This window comes from Serinus canaria, chromosome 20 (assembly GCF_022539315.1).
Source record: "Serinus canaria isolate serCan28SL12 chromosome 20, serCan2020, whole genome shotgun sequence".
Lineage (NCBI taxonomy): Eukaryota > Metazoa > Chordata > Aves > Passeriformes > Fringillidae > Serinus > Serinus canaria.
In genome coordinates this window covers 8,308,939-8,329,899 of record NC_066333.1, presented here as the reverse complement: position 1 = coordinate 8,329,899, position 20,961 = coordinate 8,308,939, and the positions used below count along the sequence as shown (strand labels likewise).

At 56.0% G+C, this 20,961-nt stretch overlaps 1 protein-coding gene across 1 annotated transcript; it reads left to right on the top strand.

Annotated features, from left to right (window-relative positions):
• Positions 1-7,466: 7,466 nt before the first annotated feature.
• SAMD10 (sterile alpha motif domain containing 10) lies at positions 7,467-18,925 on the top strand. The gene is made up of 5 exons (XM_030233555.2): positions 7,467-7,560; positions 12,862-13,055; positions 16,448-16,616; positions 17,985-18,125; positions 18,405-18,925. The coding sequence occupies exons 1-5, from the start codon at positions 7,530-7,532 to the stop codon at positions 18,467-18,469; spliced, it is 600 nt and encodes a 199-aa protein (XP_030089415.1). The 5' UTR covers positions 7,467-7,529; the 3' UTR covers positions 18,470-18,925.
• The last annotated feature ends 2,036 nt before the right edge of the window (positions 18,926-20,961 follow it).

The following is a 20,961-nucleotide window of genomic DNA, read 5'->3' as shown; positions in this document are numbered from 1 at the left end:
TCTAGCACATCCAGTGTCATGGAGCACCAGTGGGTCTTCCCTGGGCTGGGTGTGGTAAATCTGGGGGGTTTTGGAGGTAAATTGGATTCCCCCATCCTGCCAGAGGATGAAGGACTGGGGGAGCCCATCAGGAGCCTCCCTGACCCATGGATGGATGGGGACAGCAGGAAAGTGCCCAATCTCTGCTGAGGCCTGAAAGCTGCAGGAATTTCACTTTTGGGACAATCTCCTAAAAAACAGAGCTGAGGCAAGCAAAGGCATCAGGATGACCCCAGAATGGGGCTGATGTTAGAGCTCTAAATCTTCTCTCTTTACACAGCAACTCTTACACAACAAGAAAACTCAGAATAATTTATAGGTTAAGTAAAATCAACCATAAATGAGCTTTAATTGTCTCTGGGGGTGGTTGGTATGTCCTGGTGAGTGCAGGGGTGTGTGTCCCACCAAGCCTGGGGAGCAGAGGCCCTGGCAGCCCTGGGCTGACCTTCCCACAGTGCTAGACACAGCAGGGATGGCAGCTGGTCAGGATCCAGCCCTCAGGCATCCTCTCCAGCCCAGCTCGACTTTTTGGGCACTCCAGGGGTTTCTCCTTGGGTTTCATTTTGCTACCCAAGCCTGGCACTGGGCTGCTGCAGAAACGTGGCCAAAAGCCCAGTGGGATAATTAATCAGCAATTATTCTGATTAATGCAACTGGGGGGTGGTGGGGTGGGAAGTGAGGGGGGGGAGAAATCCCTGAGCTGCTCCTGGGATCATCAGGATCAGGAGGTGGCCCATCCCCATGGTGGGAAGGAATGACACATCTGCACTGTGCACTGCTCTGTCCTCCCAAACCACCTTAAAGCAGAGTGTGAAGCAGGAAGAAATGATGTTTTCCCCCTGGTGCAACAAAATCTGAAGGGTTGAAGGGGCAGCAGCCCCTGTTAAAGTTGCAAATGTGCTGCACTTTAACCTGCAGGGAGCTGCTGTTGGGTCAGCATGTTGGCAGAGTGCTTCTTACCACCCTCGGCGGTTTTTGGGGAGGGAATAAAACCCCAGAGGGATGAGAGCACCCACAGCAGGTCACTCCTCTCTCCTGGGTGCACAGAGTCAACCCACTTCTGCTTTGGGACTTCCCAAGCTCAGTTTGTTTGTGTGTGGCTGAAGAAAGCGAGGTGGGAGGGGATGCTGGGTGCATCAAGGTTCACAATCGCTCACAAAGGTTTGAAACTGAAAATAATCACTCTGCTGAGCACAAGGACGAGCTCACCAAGGCGGATCCTGCCAGGGACTGGGATCAGGGTCCAGCCCAAAGCCCAGCAAGGAGCAGCCCAGCCCAGGGCTGGGTCACTGCGGCCCCTCGGCCACACAAAGCCGCCTCTGTCCCCAGGGAGAGCAGAGGAGGCGGCGGCTTCTCCCGGGACAACGGCAAAACAAACCCCGGGGCTCTCCCGAGGCTGGGAATCCGTGTTTTTAAATATCACACAGCACTGCAAGAATGCATCCGCAGGGCAGGATCAGCGCTGGGACTCTTCCCAAGTGCTGCTTCCTGCTGCCTGCCTCTGGCAATAGGAGAAGGGGAAATGGCTTTAAACTACAAGAGGGGAGATTTAGGTTAAATATAAGGGAAACTTGATTACAGCAGGGGTGGTAAAACACTGGTTCAGGAAGCTGTTAATGCCCCATCCCTGGAAGTGTTCAAGGTTAGGCTGGACAGGATTTGGATCAATCTGGTCCAGTGGAAGGTGCCCCTGTAAAAGCCAGAAGGTTGGAATGAGATGGGATGGACTTTAAAGGTTCATTCCAACCCCAATTGTTCCACGATTCTATTAAAATCCCTGTGGCAAAACACCTGCCTGCAAGTCCTGAGCAGAAATCCAGCTCCTTCTTGTGTGCCAGTGCCAGGAACAGGGACAGGACATCCCAGAGGTGCCAGGAATACCTGGAGCAACGTGAGCTCCTCAGCTGAGCCCTGAGAGGGCAAAGAGCCCAAATCTGGCCCCTGAAGCCCCACATTTGCACCCTCAGCCAGTGTGGTGCTTGCTGGGTGGTGGTGCCATTGCTTTGCACTCCCAAATGGGATGATTACTTGGATTTCAGATGTGGAAGTGCAAGAGAAGAACAAAACAGGGCTTATTTTTAATCCCTGTTGTCTCAGTTCCTAAATTAACACTTTTGGAGCCTGTTCTCACTTGATTATCACCCGATGCCGTGAAATCCTCTGAAGACAGGATGTCCTACTTAACAAATCAACTCCTTATTAGGTAAATATACATTCTGAAGTTTTAATTAGTCCCATGCTACGATACAGAGGTGCCCTGAGGACTCATCTGCAGCATCTGCCCCCCTCTGCACCCCAAGCTGAGCTCTGGCGTGCGGTGGGAATTTTGCCAGAGCCAGCAGCAGCAGGTGCCAAGATCCCAGAGCAGCTGGGAGGGAGTGAGGTGCCTTTGAGAGTCACCTCCAAGCCATTGGAGGTCTCAGTTACAATTAGCAGAGATTCCTAAAGGGTCTTCAGCACAAGGCTCACTCTCTCAGCAAACCAGAGAGTGGAGCTGACATCAGCCACGGGTTTGCTGGGAAGAATCCCCACGTGGGAGAGAGCTCAAGGGCACAGTGTCTTGCCAGCAGAATGTTAATGATGCTGTCCAAATGGGATTCCTTAAAATTGTCTTTTCATCTGGGAATGTCTAAAGTCAAGAGCCCTGGCAGATGGACAAATGTTTCTCAAGGTGCTCGGTGATTTGGGCCGCTGGATGAGTTGGGGGAGGAGGGTCCCTGTGCCAAGGGCAGCATGTCCATGGTCCTGCCCTCCACTGTTCATCTCCCACAGCTGAGCCATCAGCAAAGCTGCTGCCTCTGGTCATCACTGCCCCAGAGTAACAGGCTTGGGTCTGGGGGATTTTCACTCGTTCCTGCCACGCAAGGTAGTGCAAGCTCCAACCATGGGTGGGGTAAGGAGTGAAGGTGAAGGTGAAGGCAAAAATGAAGGTGAAGGTGATGATGAAGGTGAAGGCAAAGGTGAAGATGATGATGAAAGTAAAGGTGAAGCGGTGACAAATCCCCCAACTGCTAAATCCCCCAAAACACCAAGCCTCCCATTTGCTTCCCAGTTCTGTTATTCCCTATCCTTTCTGCTCTCTCCATCTGTCCTGCACTCCCATCCATGGCTCCTTCCTAAAAACCGGTGTCACCTGCCCTATCCAATTCCCCAAACTTTTCTTCTTCAGTAAGGGGTGCCATTAAAATCATCTGATCTCTGCAGCACTGGGGTGACAACCCTTGGGGGGCACCAGTTAATCCATCCCACTGCCACCACTGGGACCAGAACTCCCTGCATCCTGAGGGAGAGGAGAAAGCTGAGAGCAGAACACAGAGCACTGGGCAGTTTGAACTCTGGCATTCCCTAACTTCAGATTTTGCAGCCTGGCTGCATGAGCAGCCAGCTCCCAGATCCCAGAGCAACGTGCAGTGACAATCAGAGCACAGCAAATCAATTCATGCCAAGCTGTACCTTGCAATGTAAATAATAAATCGGATTCAGTAGCAATTGAATGCAGCCCAGAGCCCTGAAATCGGGCTTGGAGAAAATAAGAACTTGAGGCTGTTAAGATGCAGCAGGGTGGTGTATGGTCATTAGCTGTGAGATGCTGGAAAACTCTGCTTGGATAATGGTTTTCATTTGTGCTCATTCTGGGCACTGGAATAACAAGTGCAGCACTGGAATGGTGGCACTGCCCAACCTGGGGAGAGCCCTGGTGAGGATGGGAGGATCCGTCCTGCCTGAGCTTCAGTTCCCTAATGGAGAGCAGATGGAGCTGGATGAAATTCTTTTGGCCCCAAAAAATTACAACACATGTCAAAATAAAACTCTGTAATTAGTGGCAATTTCATCAGGTTTCAGTTGGGACAGAAAAAGCCAGAGAGCAGCATTCAGCTGCTGCAGAGTTGCAGCTGGACATGAGAGAATCTCAACACAGGGTGGGCTGAGCTAGTGCAGGGCCAGCAAAACCTCCCCACCCCATCAAGTACCCATGATCTTCTTAAAATGCTTTTTTTTTTTTTTAATACAAAAAAGAATTAAAATATTATTCTTATGTGTTTTGCCCTTGCTGGGCATCGATTGGGAAGCTGGCAGAGGTGGATCCTGCCGTCCTGCTGTGTCCTTGCAGAGTTACATCATTTGTGTCTTCTGATTGGATTAAGTTGCAAATTCACAATTTCACTTGGCGAAACAATATTAAAAAGAAAAAAGCCAGTTCCCTGTTCTGAGGGAAAGGAGGTAACCAGGCTCTCAAATAATTACAGACTGCCTTGAAAATAACCATGACATGTCAAAATCCAATTAGAAATATATCTAAATAAACCTCCAAATGGAAGAGCTTTCGTTGTTTCAACCCTTCTCTGTGTGCCAGAGAGCAGCAAAGAGGGAGCAATGCCTTGGATGCCCTCTGCTAGTAAATCCCAAACCTTGAGAAGGTGCAGATGTCACACTGTGAGTGACAAGAGGGTCACCTGCCCAGCCAGGGGCCAGAGGGCAGCACAGGTTCCTCCTGGGCTCCGTAAACCAGAGCTCCAATGCGACCTGCAGCATCCCCACCCTCCAACGCTGAGCTTTGGTTCTTTTATTATCAGCAGGAAAATAAATTCTTTTCAGAGAGAGATTTTCATAACACTAAATATTTCCATGCCTGGTTGAGATAAGCACCATCCATCAGCCTGCACCAGGCAGGAGGCTTCAGCACGAAGCTGTTTTCGATTCTATCTCCCTGCAAGTGCCTCAACAAATTCATTTTGAAGTCTTTGCACAAAAAAATTGAGGGGGGAGCAGGTAGGGGAGGGGTGTTGGGATTTGGGAAAACCTTTCCAAGGTGTTTAGCTTGGGAGTGTCTGTTCCCAGCCCATGGGGCTGCAGTGGGGGGGGGGGCCCAATACCCAGCTGCATTCACAGCCCCCAGGCCTGTGGTTGGGTGCCATGGGGGGCTTTGTGGAGGTGACATCCCAACAGAGCAGGATGTCCGAAGGCCACCAAGACCACGTGCCCAGCCACTGATGGATGTGTGATTCTGGTTCCTCCCCCTCGCTGGGTGCTCCCTTTTCCTGCTGATGAGCGGTTTTCATTAACAAGCAGACAAGCAAAGCACCAGAGAAATTAGCCACTTTTCTCCTTGGACAAATAACTTCCGTCTGAAGGCTTTTCATCTCCTCCCTCTCATCCTCGCGGGGCGCGGCGGGAGGAAAGCTGATGTTTAATTACTTCCTTTATTCTCTGAAAAACGAACGTGCTGAATCATCCCAGCCTCACACCCTCTGCAGAGCTGGGTGTTGGGGAGGGGTGGGACCCACGGGAACACTGGTGCTCTCCCTACCCAAATCCATGGGCATGTGCAGGGGAAGCCTGTTGGTCTAGAGCTCACTGCAGCAACTGTCCCCAGCTTGTCCCCTTCCCACACCATCACTGCCTTGGGAAAAAGAGCCCTGGCTTGTGCTTTGAGTGCCCCAAGCTGCATCTTGGTTTAGAGCTTTCCCTAAAAAACTGTTTAACTCCTGTTTAACTGTGGAAAGTCCTTAACCAGGCATGAAAAGACCCAGAGTCAGACCAAAACCCAAGACAGAGTTGCTGGGGCTGTTTAAAAGATGATCCACCACAGGAGGGATTGAGTGAGACCAAGAGTGATGCTGAATGCTGTAAAACCAAGGATGGCTGGAGCATGGAGCAGGTGTGGGGATCACACCACCAACCCTCCCCAGGCTCAAGGCTTTTCTGAAAATTCTTTGGAATTTCAGATGGATAAGCAGTCTGAACTTCCCCAGGCACCCAAATCCCACCACAGTATCCCCAGGCATTGGGATACTGGGCTGGCACCAGGCTCTCTTGCAGATGAGGAGGAAACAAATTCCATCCCCTGGACACATGAACCCTTTGCTGGAGAAGCGCAATTGCTACCAGAAAAACCACAGAAAGCAAAGGCTGGAAACAGCACAGCACTTATTTTTAATAACAGCTTGGTGTAATCTGCACACATTTCTCAAGCGACATCAGCCTTTTCCTGCCAAGGCCCCTCTTTAACCATATTTCTCTTGGAAAATTTCTGCCATGGCTCAAAAGCTCTGTGTGCAGACAAAGGCTGAGGGAGAAATGGGAAATTCAAAGGGATGGAGAACATGCTCTTCCTTTATCTGCCTGCAACAAGCAGCATTGCCCTGCCTGCTCTCTTGAAGCCAGAAGAGGAATGCCAAGTCCCCCCAGGAATTCTCAAAGGATTTTTGCAAGCTACAGACAAGGTTTGGGGCCTGATGTCCCCCCTACATGCATGGTTCGTGACTTGATGTCCCTGCTCCCTGCCTGGCAGCATGGTTGGCTTGCTGGATGTGTCAGCCCTGGCCAGCTCCCAGCACAGAGCTGAGCCAGCATCCAGCCTTGTCAGGGGCTTGAGCCTCATCCAGAGCAGCTCCTGATTGAGCATCCAAAACTTTGGAAAGCTCCTATTGATTTGGGGAGCTGAATTTAGTTTTGGCAAGTGCTCCACTCTTACACACACAGCTGCACAGCCCAGATCCAAGAGGGATTTTTGCCGTAGCTATGCAAGGCTGATGAACAGGCACACAAACCCTGCCCCAGGCTGTGCAAGGTCACTGCCACCTGCTGCACCTTCCCAGCCCACAGGGCAGTGGTCATCACACAATGTGCTTAAGCTGAGTGCTCTTCCTCCTAAAACAAGGGTGAGGATGCTGCTCTGTGCTGAAGTGGGTCTGTGTCAGGGAACCCTTCGGAAGGTGTAGTATCACAGCACAGGCATCTGCTTGTCCTTGTCCTGGGCAGCCAGAGGTGCCCCAAGCCCTCTGCCAGCCCGGGGCAGGATGAGCACAGGGTGCACAGCCAGACCCCAGTCCCTTGGTGGCTGCAGGGGCTGGCAATGACAGTCCCTGTCTGGGTCAGTGTGACAACTGAATGCAGGCACCTAAAAAAATACCTGTGGGATTGTCACCGGGGGTAGTGACAGGTGCTGGTGGCACCGTTTAGCTCCATACTGGTGTGCCAAGCCCCAGTTTGGTGGGTACCCACTCATGCTGAGACCACCCACCAGAGCTCATGCAGCACCCACGAAGATGAGCACCTTCCTCTGCTTCCCCCACCCAGGGAGCTGAAGGTTGGAGACACCAGAGACATTTGGGGTGAAGGGAACAACCAGGTGCTTTCCGTCCAGTGCCCACTGCAAACATGACGAAAACCTGTCCGTGGTGCCCACTGCACCCTGCTGTCCCCAAGGACCGGTTTCCCCAGCTGGAGAGAGACAGCAGGCATGATGCCCCGGGCAGGGATCGGGGGGTGATGCCCGCAGTCCCGGCAGGAACGGGGGGATGCTCGGGGATCCTCGCGGCGGGCGGCAGCGCGGGGCCGGCGGCGGGCGGAGCCCCCGGGGGTGGTGGATGGCGGCGCCGCCCCCGGCGCGGACACCGGGGCGGGGCGGGCGGGAGCGCCCGGTGCCGCCGGCGGTGCGGGGGGCGCGGGGCTCCGTCCCCGCCCGAGCGTGGCGCCGCTGCCGGAGGATGAGCTGCGGCCGGCCCAAGGACATGGAAGGTACCGGGCGCGGGAAGGGGGGCTCAGGTGCGCGGCGGGACGCGCTTCCCTCAGCCGCGAACGCGGCGGGCAAGGACCTGGCGGTCCGCTCCATCCCAGGGGCCGCCCTCCATCTCCACCCGATGTTCTCCCCTCCATCCTGGGGTTCTGTCCGTCCTCCATCCCCCGGTGCTGCTGCCTCCATGCCGGGGGTCTGTTCTTTATCCCTCCCCCAGTGCTGCCCCCTCCATTCCGGGGGTCTGCCTGCCCTCCATCCCCAGTGCTGTCCTCTCCATCCCGGGAGTCAGTCCCTCCTCATTCCCCTTTACTGCTCCATTCCGGGGAGAGTCTGTCCCCGTGCCCTACCCTTGGTATTGTGGTGTACCAATGAAATAGGCTGGAAAATTTGGCTAGAGCAAAGGGATGCAGGTGTGAGGACAGGGCAGACAGGCCTGGGGGTGCTGGAGCAGGGCAGGACCCCCAGGAAGAGCATGTCAGGGTGGAAGGGGCTCACTGCAGACAGGAGTGTCCGTGCCTGTGGGCTCCCACACCTGCCAGGAGAACCTGCCCAGAGCCACCTGGAGTCCTGCCCACTGCCCTCACCCCACACTCTCACACTGTCCATCCCTACAGAAGTCCTCTATCAAGGGGTGCTCAGGGACTTCCTGGCAGTACCTCTGGGAGCCTCAGGAGCACAGATATCCCAAAGGCATGAACATTTCCCCCAAACACTGTGCCCACTCCTTCAGCATGCGCCCAGGACACCTATTGTGCTGCACAGGGAGGACAGAAAGGACATCTGCCTTTTTTTCCCTTCCTCCTCTGTCCTCAGGAGGCACCAGCAGTGGGCAGTCACCAGCCTGAGCTCTGGCTGGGGCTCCCATCTCATCTCTGCAAGCCGAGAATCCAGAGGGAAGCACTGGGGTGACACACACCACACCCAGGGCCTGAGCCAAGGGAATCTGGAGAGGCTGGAGGGGGTGTCAGTCCTCTCTGAGTCTGGTTCAATCTTCCTCAGATCTTAGGGAATTGTTCAGGACAGGACCTGGTCCATCCTATCAGCACAGTTTCAAAGATGGGATGTGTGGGGATCCCAGAGAGCATCCCTGGAATGATCATCCCTGGAGGCTCCACCGGCTCCTGCACCAGGGTGAAGCCACATGGAAGGGACAGAGGGGACCAGGGCAATGGCAATGCCAGCTGAACTCATGGCTCAGCCGATGCCACTAAAAGCAGGATGAGTTCTTCACAAAGCTGCTCCCTCAGTTTAGCAAATTCCCTAGGTCCTCAGAGAGTCCAAGGAGTCCTCAGAGACTTCTGCTCCCATCCACCCTTCACCTGCCTGCAGGAACCCAAGAAAGATTACCAGCTCCCCAAATCTACCTCTAATTATAAGTAAATCCCTCATTTTATTTGGTGCTAAACGTCTCTTTCCCTCCCAAATGCGGTGTGAGGACCCACCCTTAAGGGTCATCACACACGGGCAGCCAGGCAAGCCAACAAAGTGATTTCATACCTCGTGGAGCTTGTCTCAAGCTTCTCCCATTAATCCCGGGAAGCCTGGCTGACCCCACTGCAGCTGCCTGCAGACATGGCCCCATCTGGACGGGGACAGCCACACGCTCGGGATGACACGCTCGGGATGACACGGGGATGCTCCTGAGGCCGTGATGAGAAGTGGTGGCAGAGGACAGAACAGGAATCTTTGCCTGTCCAGGCTTCCCTGTGCCCCTGCCTGCTCCTCCTGCAGCTTGGCTGTCTGCCACCGTGTTCCCTGGGCAGGTCGTGGTCACCTGCGAGCAGGAAGCATCGCAGAAAGTCCCCGGGCAGTCGGTTTGCTGGTAATGATCAGCCCGGGGCAACTCGGCCCCCACACGGAAATGCTTTTGCCGGAGAATGCTGCCACATCCTGCCCCGAGGTGCCCAGCCCCGGGAGGTTTCCCGTCCCTCTCCCCACCAGCAGCTGCTGCTGCTCTGAGCCTCTCCAGCGCTCACGTTTCACCAGCCATAAAAGTGTCTGGCGAGGGAATGGGAGCGGGAGCAGCGCCGTGCCTGGGGAGGGGAGGGAGCCGTGGCTGTCCCTGTCCCACCGCTGCTGGTCTCCCTGCGGCGACCCGGACCTGGCCTCCCCCTCCTGCGTGGCTGGAGAGCTGCCCAAAATGGATCAAAGAGCCATGGAAACAAGCCGGCAGCGATTCCCCGGCGGCGAGCAGGCAGTGGGGTGTCACTCACGGGGGCAGGCAGAGGGGCACAGAGACCCGAGACCAGCTGGCAGGGACTTGGAATAGTGGGGTCACAGTGGCTGTTTGGGGAGCTGAGCTGAGCTCTCCCCTCCCCACTCCATCTCGGGCTCAGCCATCCTGGACGTTCCTGCATTCCCGTTTCAGGATCCAGCACAGCCTCTGCTCTGTGGGAGCCCCACTTCTGCCGGGACCCCAACCCGACCATGGCCATGAGAGCCCTGCCGGGAGCAGGGGCAGCCGCACCGCGCCCTGCGGCCCCTTCCCGTTAAGGCTGTTCCTCACCACGCTCCTTCTTCGCTTTCCCCCTGCACCCGACCGCCCTAAGCCAGCGGTGCCCCGGTGCTGCCACGCTCGTGCCATGGCTCGCTCGGGCCCTTTGATGCCCGCTGGGTGCAGTGTCCCCTGCAGCAGCCCCCCAGGCTCCCTGCCCACCCCAGTGCCAGCTGGCCCTGCCGCTGGATTAGGCGGGAGCACGAGAGGAAAGAGCCGAGCATCTCCCCGGATCAAACGCCCACGGGGCAGCAGGGAGGGGGTGTCATTGTCATTCACCCCCCTGCCCATGTGAGAGCGGCTCGGGGCCGCCTGGAGCTCGGGTGAGCGTGCAACCGGCGCTCAGAGGCAGTGGGAGGGAGGCGCTCGGGGGAATCAGTCAGGTGTGGACGAGGTATGAGGGGAGGCAGGGATGGAGCCGCACTCGTGACAGCGGTGCCGAGCGCTCACGCGCATCCCTCCTCCCGCCGAGATGCAGCAGGGCCGGCCATCCCTCTGCTGCGTCTCCACCATCCGCAGCTCGCAGGGACCACCCGAGCCAGGTGAGGGGTCTTCAGGGCATGGCCGGGGGGCTGTGGGGCCGGCGGGCCTGGGGGGAGGTGCTGCGCGCGCGTTCCTGGCCCGAGGGCACAGCCTCCGGCTTAGGGGAGATGGGCGGAGGGAATGGAGGGCGGCTGGTTGCTCCTGGGGATGCTGCGGGTACTCCCTGTGCAGGGCACGGAAAGGAGAGCCCGTGTTGGATGTCACCCCCATGTCCCTGTGTGGAGCCAGCCCAGGGCTGTCCTGACACGGGGCTCCTCTCTCCCCATCCTTCCCTTGCTCCACAATGCTCCCATATGCCCTGCTCACCCTCCCTACCGTCCCATGTCAGGTGCTGCCAGGTGATTGGAAAGTTGGGATGCAAGGGCTGGGCTGGGGAAGCTGAGACTGTGGAGGAGCTGCTGGAGCCAGGGCCTCTGGGCTGCAGGGCAGCCACTGCCTGCTCCAATGGACAGCCATGCCCCCAAAGCTCCTGGAGCTGCCGTTTTTCCTAGCTCATTTTTCCTTTCCACTTTCACTCCTCTTTCCCATCTGCTCCCACTCCTGGTGTTGCCTCCAGCAAAGTTTGCTGCAGGAGCAGAGATGCCCATGTCCTGCTGCTGGAGGCAGCTGCTCCCTAGCTCCCTATGGACATGGGTCCTGCTCGTGGCCAGATCCCCCTTCCCCCTACTCCCTGTAACAAGTCCTGGGGAAGCCTTGGCACAGCTGAAGGACACAACTCTGGCTGCATACCCTCCAGAGCTGCCAGGTTTATATCTGCTACACCACCCAATGAGACGGTCAGGTTCCAGCTCGGAGGTATCCCAGCACAGCTGCAGTGCTCAGGGTGACAGGGACAGGACAGTGGCATCTCAGACATCCTGGGCTGGAGAAAGCACAGCCTTCTCTGGTCCTCACCTGACAGGCCCAGAGTGTCTGAGACTGTTGGAAGTCACCCAGGACAGGTGCAGAGACCACCTCTACCAGGGCTGCCTCTGCTCCCCACTGAGCCTCTCCATGGATCTCTGTTCACGTTGTTTTCTCTAAAATCACTTCCCCAGCCATCACACAGGTTCCCTGCCTCCGTTTCTCCATGGCAATGCTTCCTGCTGGGTGTGTTTAAGAAACAACATTGTGTGATGTGGTCTGGGTATAGTGAGACAACCATTTTTTGCTCTACTTTGACTTTTTTTGGCCAGTTGTTCTCCTATTGCATAAAGGTGTACTTGAGTGGTCTCTTTGAAACCTCTTCCCGCTTAAAATGCACTAATTAGGAAAATGAGCTGCATCAGGATTTCTCCAGCCCTCCTGCTCTCCCAGGGTGGTTTGTCCTGGAAGTGGGTCTCCTCTGGGTGTTGTTCTGCTCCTGGAGGTGGTTCATGACTTGCCTGGCTCCCCGTGGTGGGAGCAGGTGAGCTGGGGGATGCTCCAGTCTTTGCTTCCACTGATCAGAGCTGCTTATGTCAAGCTGTCTGGCTTTTATCTGGAGCAGACAGAGCGTGAGCCCCTAATACCCACTCACCCTCCTCCTGTGGCAGCTGGGTCCCTTCAGCCCCCCTCAAAGGAAAGCTTTGCCACCTCATTGTAACCCCAACACCCCCAGCTTGTTAAAACACAAGGAATTGGACTTTGATGACCTTTGTGGGTCCCTTCCAACTCAGGATATCCTATGATTCTATGAATAAGTGAGAAAAAGCACTTGTTGTGGATAAATATCTCTTTGTGGTCACCATTGAAGGGCTGGTGTGTGTATGGCCCTGGAGTGCACAGTAGCTGTCCCCGGGCACCCGTGATCTGTGCTGGGGGACCAGCCTGCATTCCCTTCTCCACCAGGCAGCCCAGGGAGGATTTCTCTGCTCCCCTTCCCTCGGTGGTGGCAGTTTGCTGTCAGCCTGGACCATGGGAAGCAGCTGCCCTGGGCCTCCTCCCGGTCCTTGTCCCAGCAGGGTGGCAGTGACAAGCAGGAGGTTCTCACCACGTGTCGGGGATCAGCTGCAGGTCCCGCGTCTGCTCGTCTGGCGGGTGTCAAAACAAACGTCGCTCGTGAGGGGTTTGTGTGGGCAAACATCTCGTCGGGTGCCTGCTGGATCCCAGCGCCAGCTGGCAGTTCCTGGGCTGGTGGATTTTCTTCTTGGCAATGGGGAAGGAAGGCAGGAATGGGGAGATTTTGGAGAGAGGGGCCCACAGCCTGAGTTCAGCAGGTCCCGTGGGGTAGAGAACGCACTTTTGGGTGCCCTGGCATGGGGTGGATGGGCACCATGGCTGTCTCTCACCCCCCTTCCCTCTGCAGCCGCCGCTGCCGCCTCTGCTCACTTCAGCTTCTGCCGCAGCCTCCTGGAGCACACGGTGTCGGCCGAGAACCTCAGCTACCGCCTGCAGCGCGCCGCGGGCAGCAGCCTCACCTGGCACGACGGCCGCAGCCAGCGCCCCGACGGCGGCCGCACCGTCAAACTCCTGCGGCAGCCGGGCACCGAGGGCTCGCAGGTACCCCACACCCCCCGGGCACGCCCAGGGGAGCGCAGTGTCTGCCAGACCTCCTGCAGGAGCATCCCCTCTTTCCCGGCAGGATCAGGCCTTCAGATCTTGTTTTGCTGGAAGTCCTCGTGATTTCTGGGTGTTTAGTTACAGTGACATATGTAAACATGATCATCTGTTTTCATCAGGCCTCGTGCTGTGCTGGGGTGAGCTGTCTGTGTCACCTCCCCTGTGTGCATCACCTGCCCTCCCACCTGCAGCTGGGACTTAATACCATTTTACATTATGTATGCCACGACCAAATTCCTTATAGTGTCTTCAAATTGCTGAGAGCTTGTGTGTGTCTCTTAGCCAGGTTTGGTCCATTGTCTTCTTGAAATTTGAAACTGTATTGTGGAGGCTGTGAGCCAAAGGTTTCCATCCATTCACTGCTGCACAGACACAGGAAGAAATATCAGCCCTGCAGGTGGCTCTGGGTGCTTCCCAGCTCCTCCTTAACACCCTGGGAGTTGAGTTCAGAGTGGCACATCCAGACAGTGAATGCTGGAAAGAAAAGAGGAAAAATCCAACTGCCTGGCTTCCAGCTGCCAGCATGGAGATGCTTTTGTATCACAGGGCTTCCTGTCTGGTTTGATTTCAGAAGGGAGCAGAGACCCCATGGGGATGGGTATGGTCATGATGCTCGCAGGAGCAGCAGCTCCAGAGGAGACAATGTCCCATGTGTTGGTGGCACTGTCCCATCACCTCCAGGTGGCTCCTGCATGGGGACACACCAGCCACTATCCAGCTGCCAGCTGTGGCTTATCATGGTTCTCCCTCCTCGACCTCTATGTGCTGTCCAGAAGGATTTAGTGAAAGGTTCTTAATTTGCCGTAAGCAAAGAAAAATGCCAGAGCGAAGGGAGGTGATGCAAGTTGCTCCTTGCAGTGCACAGGGATGACTCCCACCCCCTGGCTCCCCCAGCAACCTCCTGCCTTCCTGCCAGAGCAGCCTCCCAGCCTTTCTGCCTGCTCTCCTCCACACCGGCGCTCGATATTCACGGCTGAGAGTTTATCAGAGAGACAGCGAGGCTCAGCTGACTGGAAAACAAACCCATGATCCCTTTACACCTCCTCTGCACCTCTGGGGAGCGCAGGGGCTCACTAGGGGATCCTCCATGGGGAGGGGGAATGCACGCCGAGCAGGCAGCGTGGGGTTTGGGGATGCTGGGACGGTCCCCGGTGCAGGGCTCTGTCTGATGAGTGATGTGCGTGCAGCCGTGTGCGTGCCCAGGGAAATTGCCAGTTGTTTGCCACCTCTTCCCCCGTGCCTCGGAGGGTTAGTTGGATAATAGCTGTGGGAAGCTCGCGGTAAGCTCCCGGGAAGCTGGTTGTTATTCCCCCCAGCCCCTCCGCTTCTCATCATCGCTCGTTAGTGAATCCAGAGCAAATCGCCGCCTCCTCCTCCTCCTCCTCCTCCCCACGGCACACTCTCCGGCGCGCTCAGCCAAGTGTGAAGGAGCTCCGCAGCCGGCGTGGGCTGGGGCTGCTCCCGCAGGCAGGCGACTCCCTGGATGCGTCTAGTGGAGCCGGGGTGTCCCCCAAAGGTGAGGGTTTGGTTCAGAAACTGAGTCCTGTACATTGCCTATTGGATTTTCCATCTGCTTTAGAGACAGTCTCCTTGCTTATTAATGTACAGCCTCCCAACTTTGCCTTCTTCCCTCTTGCTTGGATGTTCCCAACTAGCTCTGCTTGAGGAACAGTCCTGTTCCAAGCTCAAAGGCTCTCCTGGGCACAGGCAGCAGCCCCACCAGGCTGGCCAGGCTCCATGGCAATGCCTGGCACGGGGCAGGGAGCACATCCCAGCCCAGCTGCCCTCCACTGCCTCCTCTGCAGCATCTCTCAGGAATGTGTCATCAGTTTCAGTGACTGCGGGATGTCTGGAGTCCCTCTTACACTAATTATCCTGCTCCTCTATTAGACATGCTTAATTAGCCAGCGTTCACATGCAGAGGTCGATGTTGGCACACCGTGGGCCGCACGCTGCCGACCTTTCCCGTGCCCATGTGTCATGCACCAGCTGCTAGTCCTGCCCTGTCCCCACTGTGCCTGGGCCATGGGTGAGCCCTGGCAGTCCAGTCCCCTTGTGCTGTGGGAAGCAGGGATGCCTTTTCACCCCAGTTTGCTGTGATCCAGCCCAGGACAGTCCCAGCAGGTTGGGCACAAGGGGATGCTTAGGAGCAGCGATGTTCACTGGTGCTGCTCAAGGATGGAGTCTCAGCATCACCAGCAGTGGAGAGCTTACCAATCTCTCCTGGGTGCTAAAAGCAGGGAAAGGGAGATTCCTGCATCCTCCCGCCCCATTTCCCAGCCAGCCTAGAAGATTCCCTAGGAGAACCAAGCTTGCTTCCTGTGCAGCAACAGTCCAAGATGAGTGACTTGCTCTGTATGAGATAAGTCCAGGCTGCAACAACCTTGTGAGGCCAGAGTAGCTGTGATGGGGGAGAGAAAATGGAGCTGCCAAGTGTCTCAGGGTGAGACTGGGTGGCTCAAAGTGAGACTGGCCAGTGCAGCAGACAGCTGGAGGCAGGGAAGGTGGGGTGGAAGGATGCTGTCAGAGAAGCCCCCTCTCCTTGTGGGCACAGCTCAGCAGTGTGCATGGCATAGCTCAGCAGGTGGTGGAGATGGCCAGGGCACACTGGGGTGTTGGGGACTGTGACTCTGCTTTATACTAGGTGTCTCTGAGCATAGCAGCACCCCAGGAAGACCTGCAGGATTCAGAGGTGGCCTTGGACACCTGCAAGGCTGCAGGACCTTGTTTTGACCAGTCATCTCAGGGTTGAAGGGGGTTGAGAGGGAGAGAAAGGGAGAGTTCTTCCTACTCCAGGGCACCAGCTGGCTGCTGGCTGCTTTCCTGGGGACGGCTGGTGGGGATGAGTTTGCACCAGCACCAGCATCTGGTGAGGATGCCTTTGAACCAGTTCCTACTCTCCTCCAGGATTTCACTGGCTTCATCCCCACCGAGAGCTTCCAGCAAATGCCCATCTCTGCCTGGTGAGATGGGGGTCCTGAGGACCCCAGGACATCTCCTGAGCCTGTGCAATGCTCTGCTGGGCTGGGAGATGCATAGGGGAGGGGAGTTGGGTCTTTTGTCGGCAGCAGGAGGGCTGGGAAGTTTAAAATGTCTATATATGGCAGGACAACAAACTCGACCTCCCATTCCCACTCTCCCTGCCTCCCTTACTGGTTCCTCTGATTTCAGGGTGAGCCCAGAGATGCCAGAGGGTATGGAGACAAAGTCTGCCAATGTCACCACAATCCTATGCAGCCAACCAGCATCTCCCCCATCCCCATGGACTGATTTCTGTTTTCCTCCTCACGGGGTTGAATCCCACTCATGCTCTCCCCTCCCACTCCCTTCAGGTCCGTGGCTGTGACCACTATGGCATCTACCACACCAGCCCCACGCTGGGCAGCCTGGTCAAGCCAGTGGTGCTGTGGACCCAGCAGGATGTGTGCAAATGGCTGAAGAAGCACTGCCCACACAACTATCTCATCTACGTCGAGGCGTTCTCCCACCACGCCATCACAGGTACAGAGTGTCCTCTGGACTATTTGCCATTAGCACGTGCTCCTGGGAAAGGCTGTTTGGACATTGGTGGTTCAGAGGATACACATAGCCCCTATTTCTGTCCCCTCTCCCCATGAGATGCAGCCAGGATGAGAGCAGAGGACACGGCAACACTGGCTCAGTCTGGGCAGGAGGCATCTGCCACCAGGGTGAGCTCCAGGAGAGGCTGGAGGTTCTTTAGAAATATTAAATTGGTTTATAAGACAGGGAAGAGTCTTCTCATCACCTAGCTTAATATAATGGTAGTATTTTTAAAGTTTTTCAAATAATGAAATTTTTTGCAGAAGAGAAAAATCTCTGCCCAGTTGGAGTCCAAGTTTCAAAGGTCTCTATCCAGGTCCAAATCCAACTCCCAATCAACTCCTTCAAGCAGACTCTCCTCTAGGATCTGCTCCCTCCCCTTTGCTCCCTGGGGACAGTGGCTTTGCCCTCTGTGTAAGAGCATCATTCCAGCCCAACTTCAATATGTGCAAGGCCAGACTGAGCTCTGCCAGGGCCAGGGGATGGTGACAGGGAAGTGAGGGCAGGAGCTGCCTAGGGGGGATGCAAAATCCTAATGCAAAAGCTCAGCCAGCCCTTGCTCAGGCAACAAAGGCAGCATTAGTGAGTGTGTGCTATAAAGCAAGGACAAAAGCTGGTTTAAAATCCCTCCTGTAATAGCCCCAGACTGGAGGGAAGTGGCTCAGCGGGGACTGGAGCACTAATGCATTGTGATGGGCATCCCCAGTCATTGCCCCGGGACGAGCAGCCTGCGTGGGGACCCCGGGACCCCGTGCTCGTGCTCGGAAAACATCTCCTCATCTGGGAGGTGGAGCAGAGAATTAAAAGCTGCTGCCTGCGGGGATGGGTTACAGGATTGTGCTGCTGACACCTGGCAGAGGCTGGGGACATGAGCTGCCACCTGGCACTGTCTGAAAGGGACATCACAAACCAGAGTGTTTTGGTTTGGAAGGGACCTGAAAGCTCATCTCATTCCACGCCCTTGCCTTGGGCAGGGACACCTTCTGCTAGACCAGGCTTCTCTAACCTTTGTCCAGCCTGGTCTTGGACACTTCCAGGGGTGGGGCAGCCACATCTTCTCTGGGTAACCTGTGCCAGGGCCTCACCACCCTCACTCACAGAGATGAACTTCTTCCCAACATCCAGTTTAACCCTATCCTCTGCCAGTCCTTCCCCCTCATCCTGTCCCACCACACACTATTCCAGGCAGTGAGAAAGCACTCCCTCCTCATTCCTCCATGCTGATGGGTTCCCCTTAGTGCTGCCCTTTCCTGGGATCATCCCCCCACTCTTTAGCTGGTGGGACACCGAGCCATTCCGTGTTTGCAGGCCGGGCGCTGCTGCGGCTGAACGGGGAGAAGCTGCAGCGCATGGGGATCGCGCTGGAGGCTCAGCGCCAGGAGGTCCTGCAGCAGGTCCTGCAGCTCCAGGTGCGCGAGGAGGTGCGGAACCTGCAGCTGCTCAGCCAAGGTAGGGCCAACGGGGCAGCCCGGGGCTGGGCTGCGGCACCTAGGGATTGGGAATGGGGCCGTTCAGGGAGTACAGGAGGGAGCTGTGATGCACAGGGCCAGGCTGCCACAAGCAGCCTAAAATCCATCAGTGGCCCTCTGCACGGAAGGGAAGAGATTCTCTGGGGCTGGTAGTGGGTGAGCTGAGATGTGCCACCCTGCAGGCTGTTTATTCCTTCCTCTCCCACCTTGTTCCAGCTTCTTTTGGAAATGTCTCCTAGCTGATCCGTCTGTTTGGCAGATTGCACCAACACTGTGAACCGAGCTCCGCTGGGATGGGCTGTGCATCGCCGATACGAGACCTGAGCCACACGCTTGGAATAAGAAGAGACAGCTTCCCAGACACTCCAGGGCTCCTCTCCTGCTTCTTCCTTCTCTTTCTTTTAAAGGAATACATTCCTGTGTGGGGATGGAAGGTATCTTCCAGCAGACATGGCTCTTGGCTGGAGGAACATCAGCAAACCAGCTGCTGGGACGGATGATGAACTTCCATCCACCTGAGCCTGATGGTTCACAGGGAAAGAGATGGAAAAAAGGAGATGGCTCAGCACTGTGGAGAAAGAGAATGCAGTGATTCCAGGGACAGCTCGGAGCCATGTGCAGGACACTGAAGCATTTTGCACTTGGGCAACATCCCAACACCCAGAAACTTGTGTCCATGCCTCAGAGCTTATTTAGGGAGCTTTGGTTTCCTCATCAGACTGGGCTGCCTTCCAGCGTCCGGGGAGGTGACGTTATCGGTAGCAAATAAGACGATACAACCAGCCAAAAAATTCAAAGCGGGGCCAAGACCCCAGCACCCAGCTTCACTTGGTGAGTTAAAAAGGGAGCTGAATCATCAGAGCTAGAAAATCTGCAAGTAAAAGCAGGTTGGATGCACCAGGAGGGTGCCATGGCCTGGAGGAAGCCGTGCCAAGAGCTCATCCTTCATCTGCAGGCAGAGGGGGAGCCCGTGCAGGGGCTGGGGGCAGCAGGCAGGGGTGCTGCTGGGTGGCTGTGGTGCTGCCCAGGGTGGGGCTGGGGGAACACTGGGTGCCAGGTCCTCCCCTGCTCCCATGCCTGGTCCTGCTCTGTTCCATGATCCCACCAGCTCATCCAGGCATTGGCAGGTTCCTGTCCTGACCTCCTGCCCGAGGGTTGGCGATGGTGCCACCAAAGCCAGACACCTTCCTGATGACCTTCACATCATTACAGTGAAAGTGTTTGCTGTTAGGTCCCCATCTCCCAAACTCTCCCATACAGAGCTACAAGACTGCCCTTGTGGGCAGATAAGGAAAATCCATGTGTAAATCAGGATTTTTGGCCAGGATGGATGCTGTCACCTCCCCACATTCCACCTCAAGTGATGAGGGTAGGGCTGCAGGTCATGGGGGTCCAAAAACAGCAGCACCCAAACCCCCTGGGGCACTGGGATGTGGAGGCAGGTCACGGTGCTCCCTGGCTGGGCATCTCCTACCTGCTTCTCTGCTGGTAATAAATTAGAGACTGTTATTTTAACTCACTGCTCTTCTGACTCTTCCCACACCTGAACCTCCCCTGTGAGTTTGGTCCCTACAGTCCTTCCTGGGGATTCTCAGGAGATGTCTACAGCCCTTAATCCCTCCATGCTAGCCTGAGCATCTTCCCTCTCTGCCTGTGAGTTGGGGGTCTTTGACCCTCGGCTCTGTCTGCAGGGAAGCAGCTCCAGGGCTTTGCTGTGTGTAGCCCCGGGTACCCCAGAACACAGGAATTAGAATTTCCTCCTCATTCCATAATGACCTTTTCTAATATGCAGCAAAATTTGCTCTTCTCACCTCACCAGAGACTCATGAGCAACAGACCTGGGAGAATTTATTAAGTTTAAAAGAAAGGAAAAAGAAGCCAGGAAAAGCCCATTTTGCCCACGGTGGGGTTTGTTTCTGTCCTGGTGGGGCAGTGGGAGCTGTGGGGAGGCACGGGGATCTGCAGGGTGACGAGGGGGCCAGAAGCCCGAAGAGCAGATCATGGCTGCAGGTGTGTGCACATCGTTAGAGGGAGACGCTGAGCTTCTCTCCAAAGCTCGGGAGCTGCACGGGGAGAAATGCCTTCTCCAGGCTACAGCGGGGCTCATGCAGTAAGCTGATGGAAATCTGGCTTGGAATGCAGCTGGGGGGCACAGAGCAGTGCTGGGGCTGCCTCGGACCCTCTGGAAAAGGCAGGGTTTTCCCTGGATTCTGCCCCAAAGCCTGACTGTCCCTTGCTGTGCTCCTGAGGATGCTCTGGCTCTCTCCAGCTCCTCAGCATGGAAGAAAGCAGAAACCCCACCAATTGCACTTGGCCAGAGCCCCAGCCATAGGGTTCAGGTATCTTTCTGAGATCCACCAGCACAGGATGAGGTGGAGGAGCAGTGTGAAAAAATGTTCCCAGGGTTGGCAGGACGATGCTGTCCTGCCCCCAGTCCCCTGTTCTGTGTCTTTGTTCTGATGAGGGTGGTGATAGTGAGAGCAGAGCATCTTGGCAGGCTGGCTCTGGACTACTGCTCTGGCAGTGTCTGGTGCCACCTAATGCCCATGGCTTGTCCAAGGGGTACCCAGGACTCTGCCCAAGGCAGCAGGGATGCATCCAGGACAGCCCTGACGTGGTTTTGACTTCAGTAGCTGTGGGCATACAGCGAAATGCATCTGCATGGTGGATGCAAGGAAGGACAGTCCTTCCTCCTCACGGGTGAGAATTTGGGGTGGTGAGTATTGCACCAGGACCCTGGGAACTGGAGAAGGTGCTGCTCAGGATCCTCTCAGACCGAGGTACAACTTGGTCACTCCTCATCTTTGGCCGAGCAA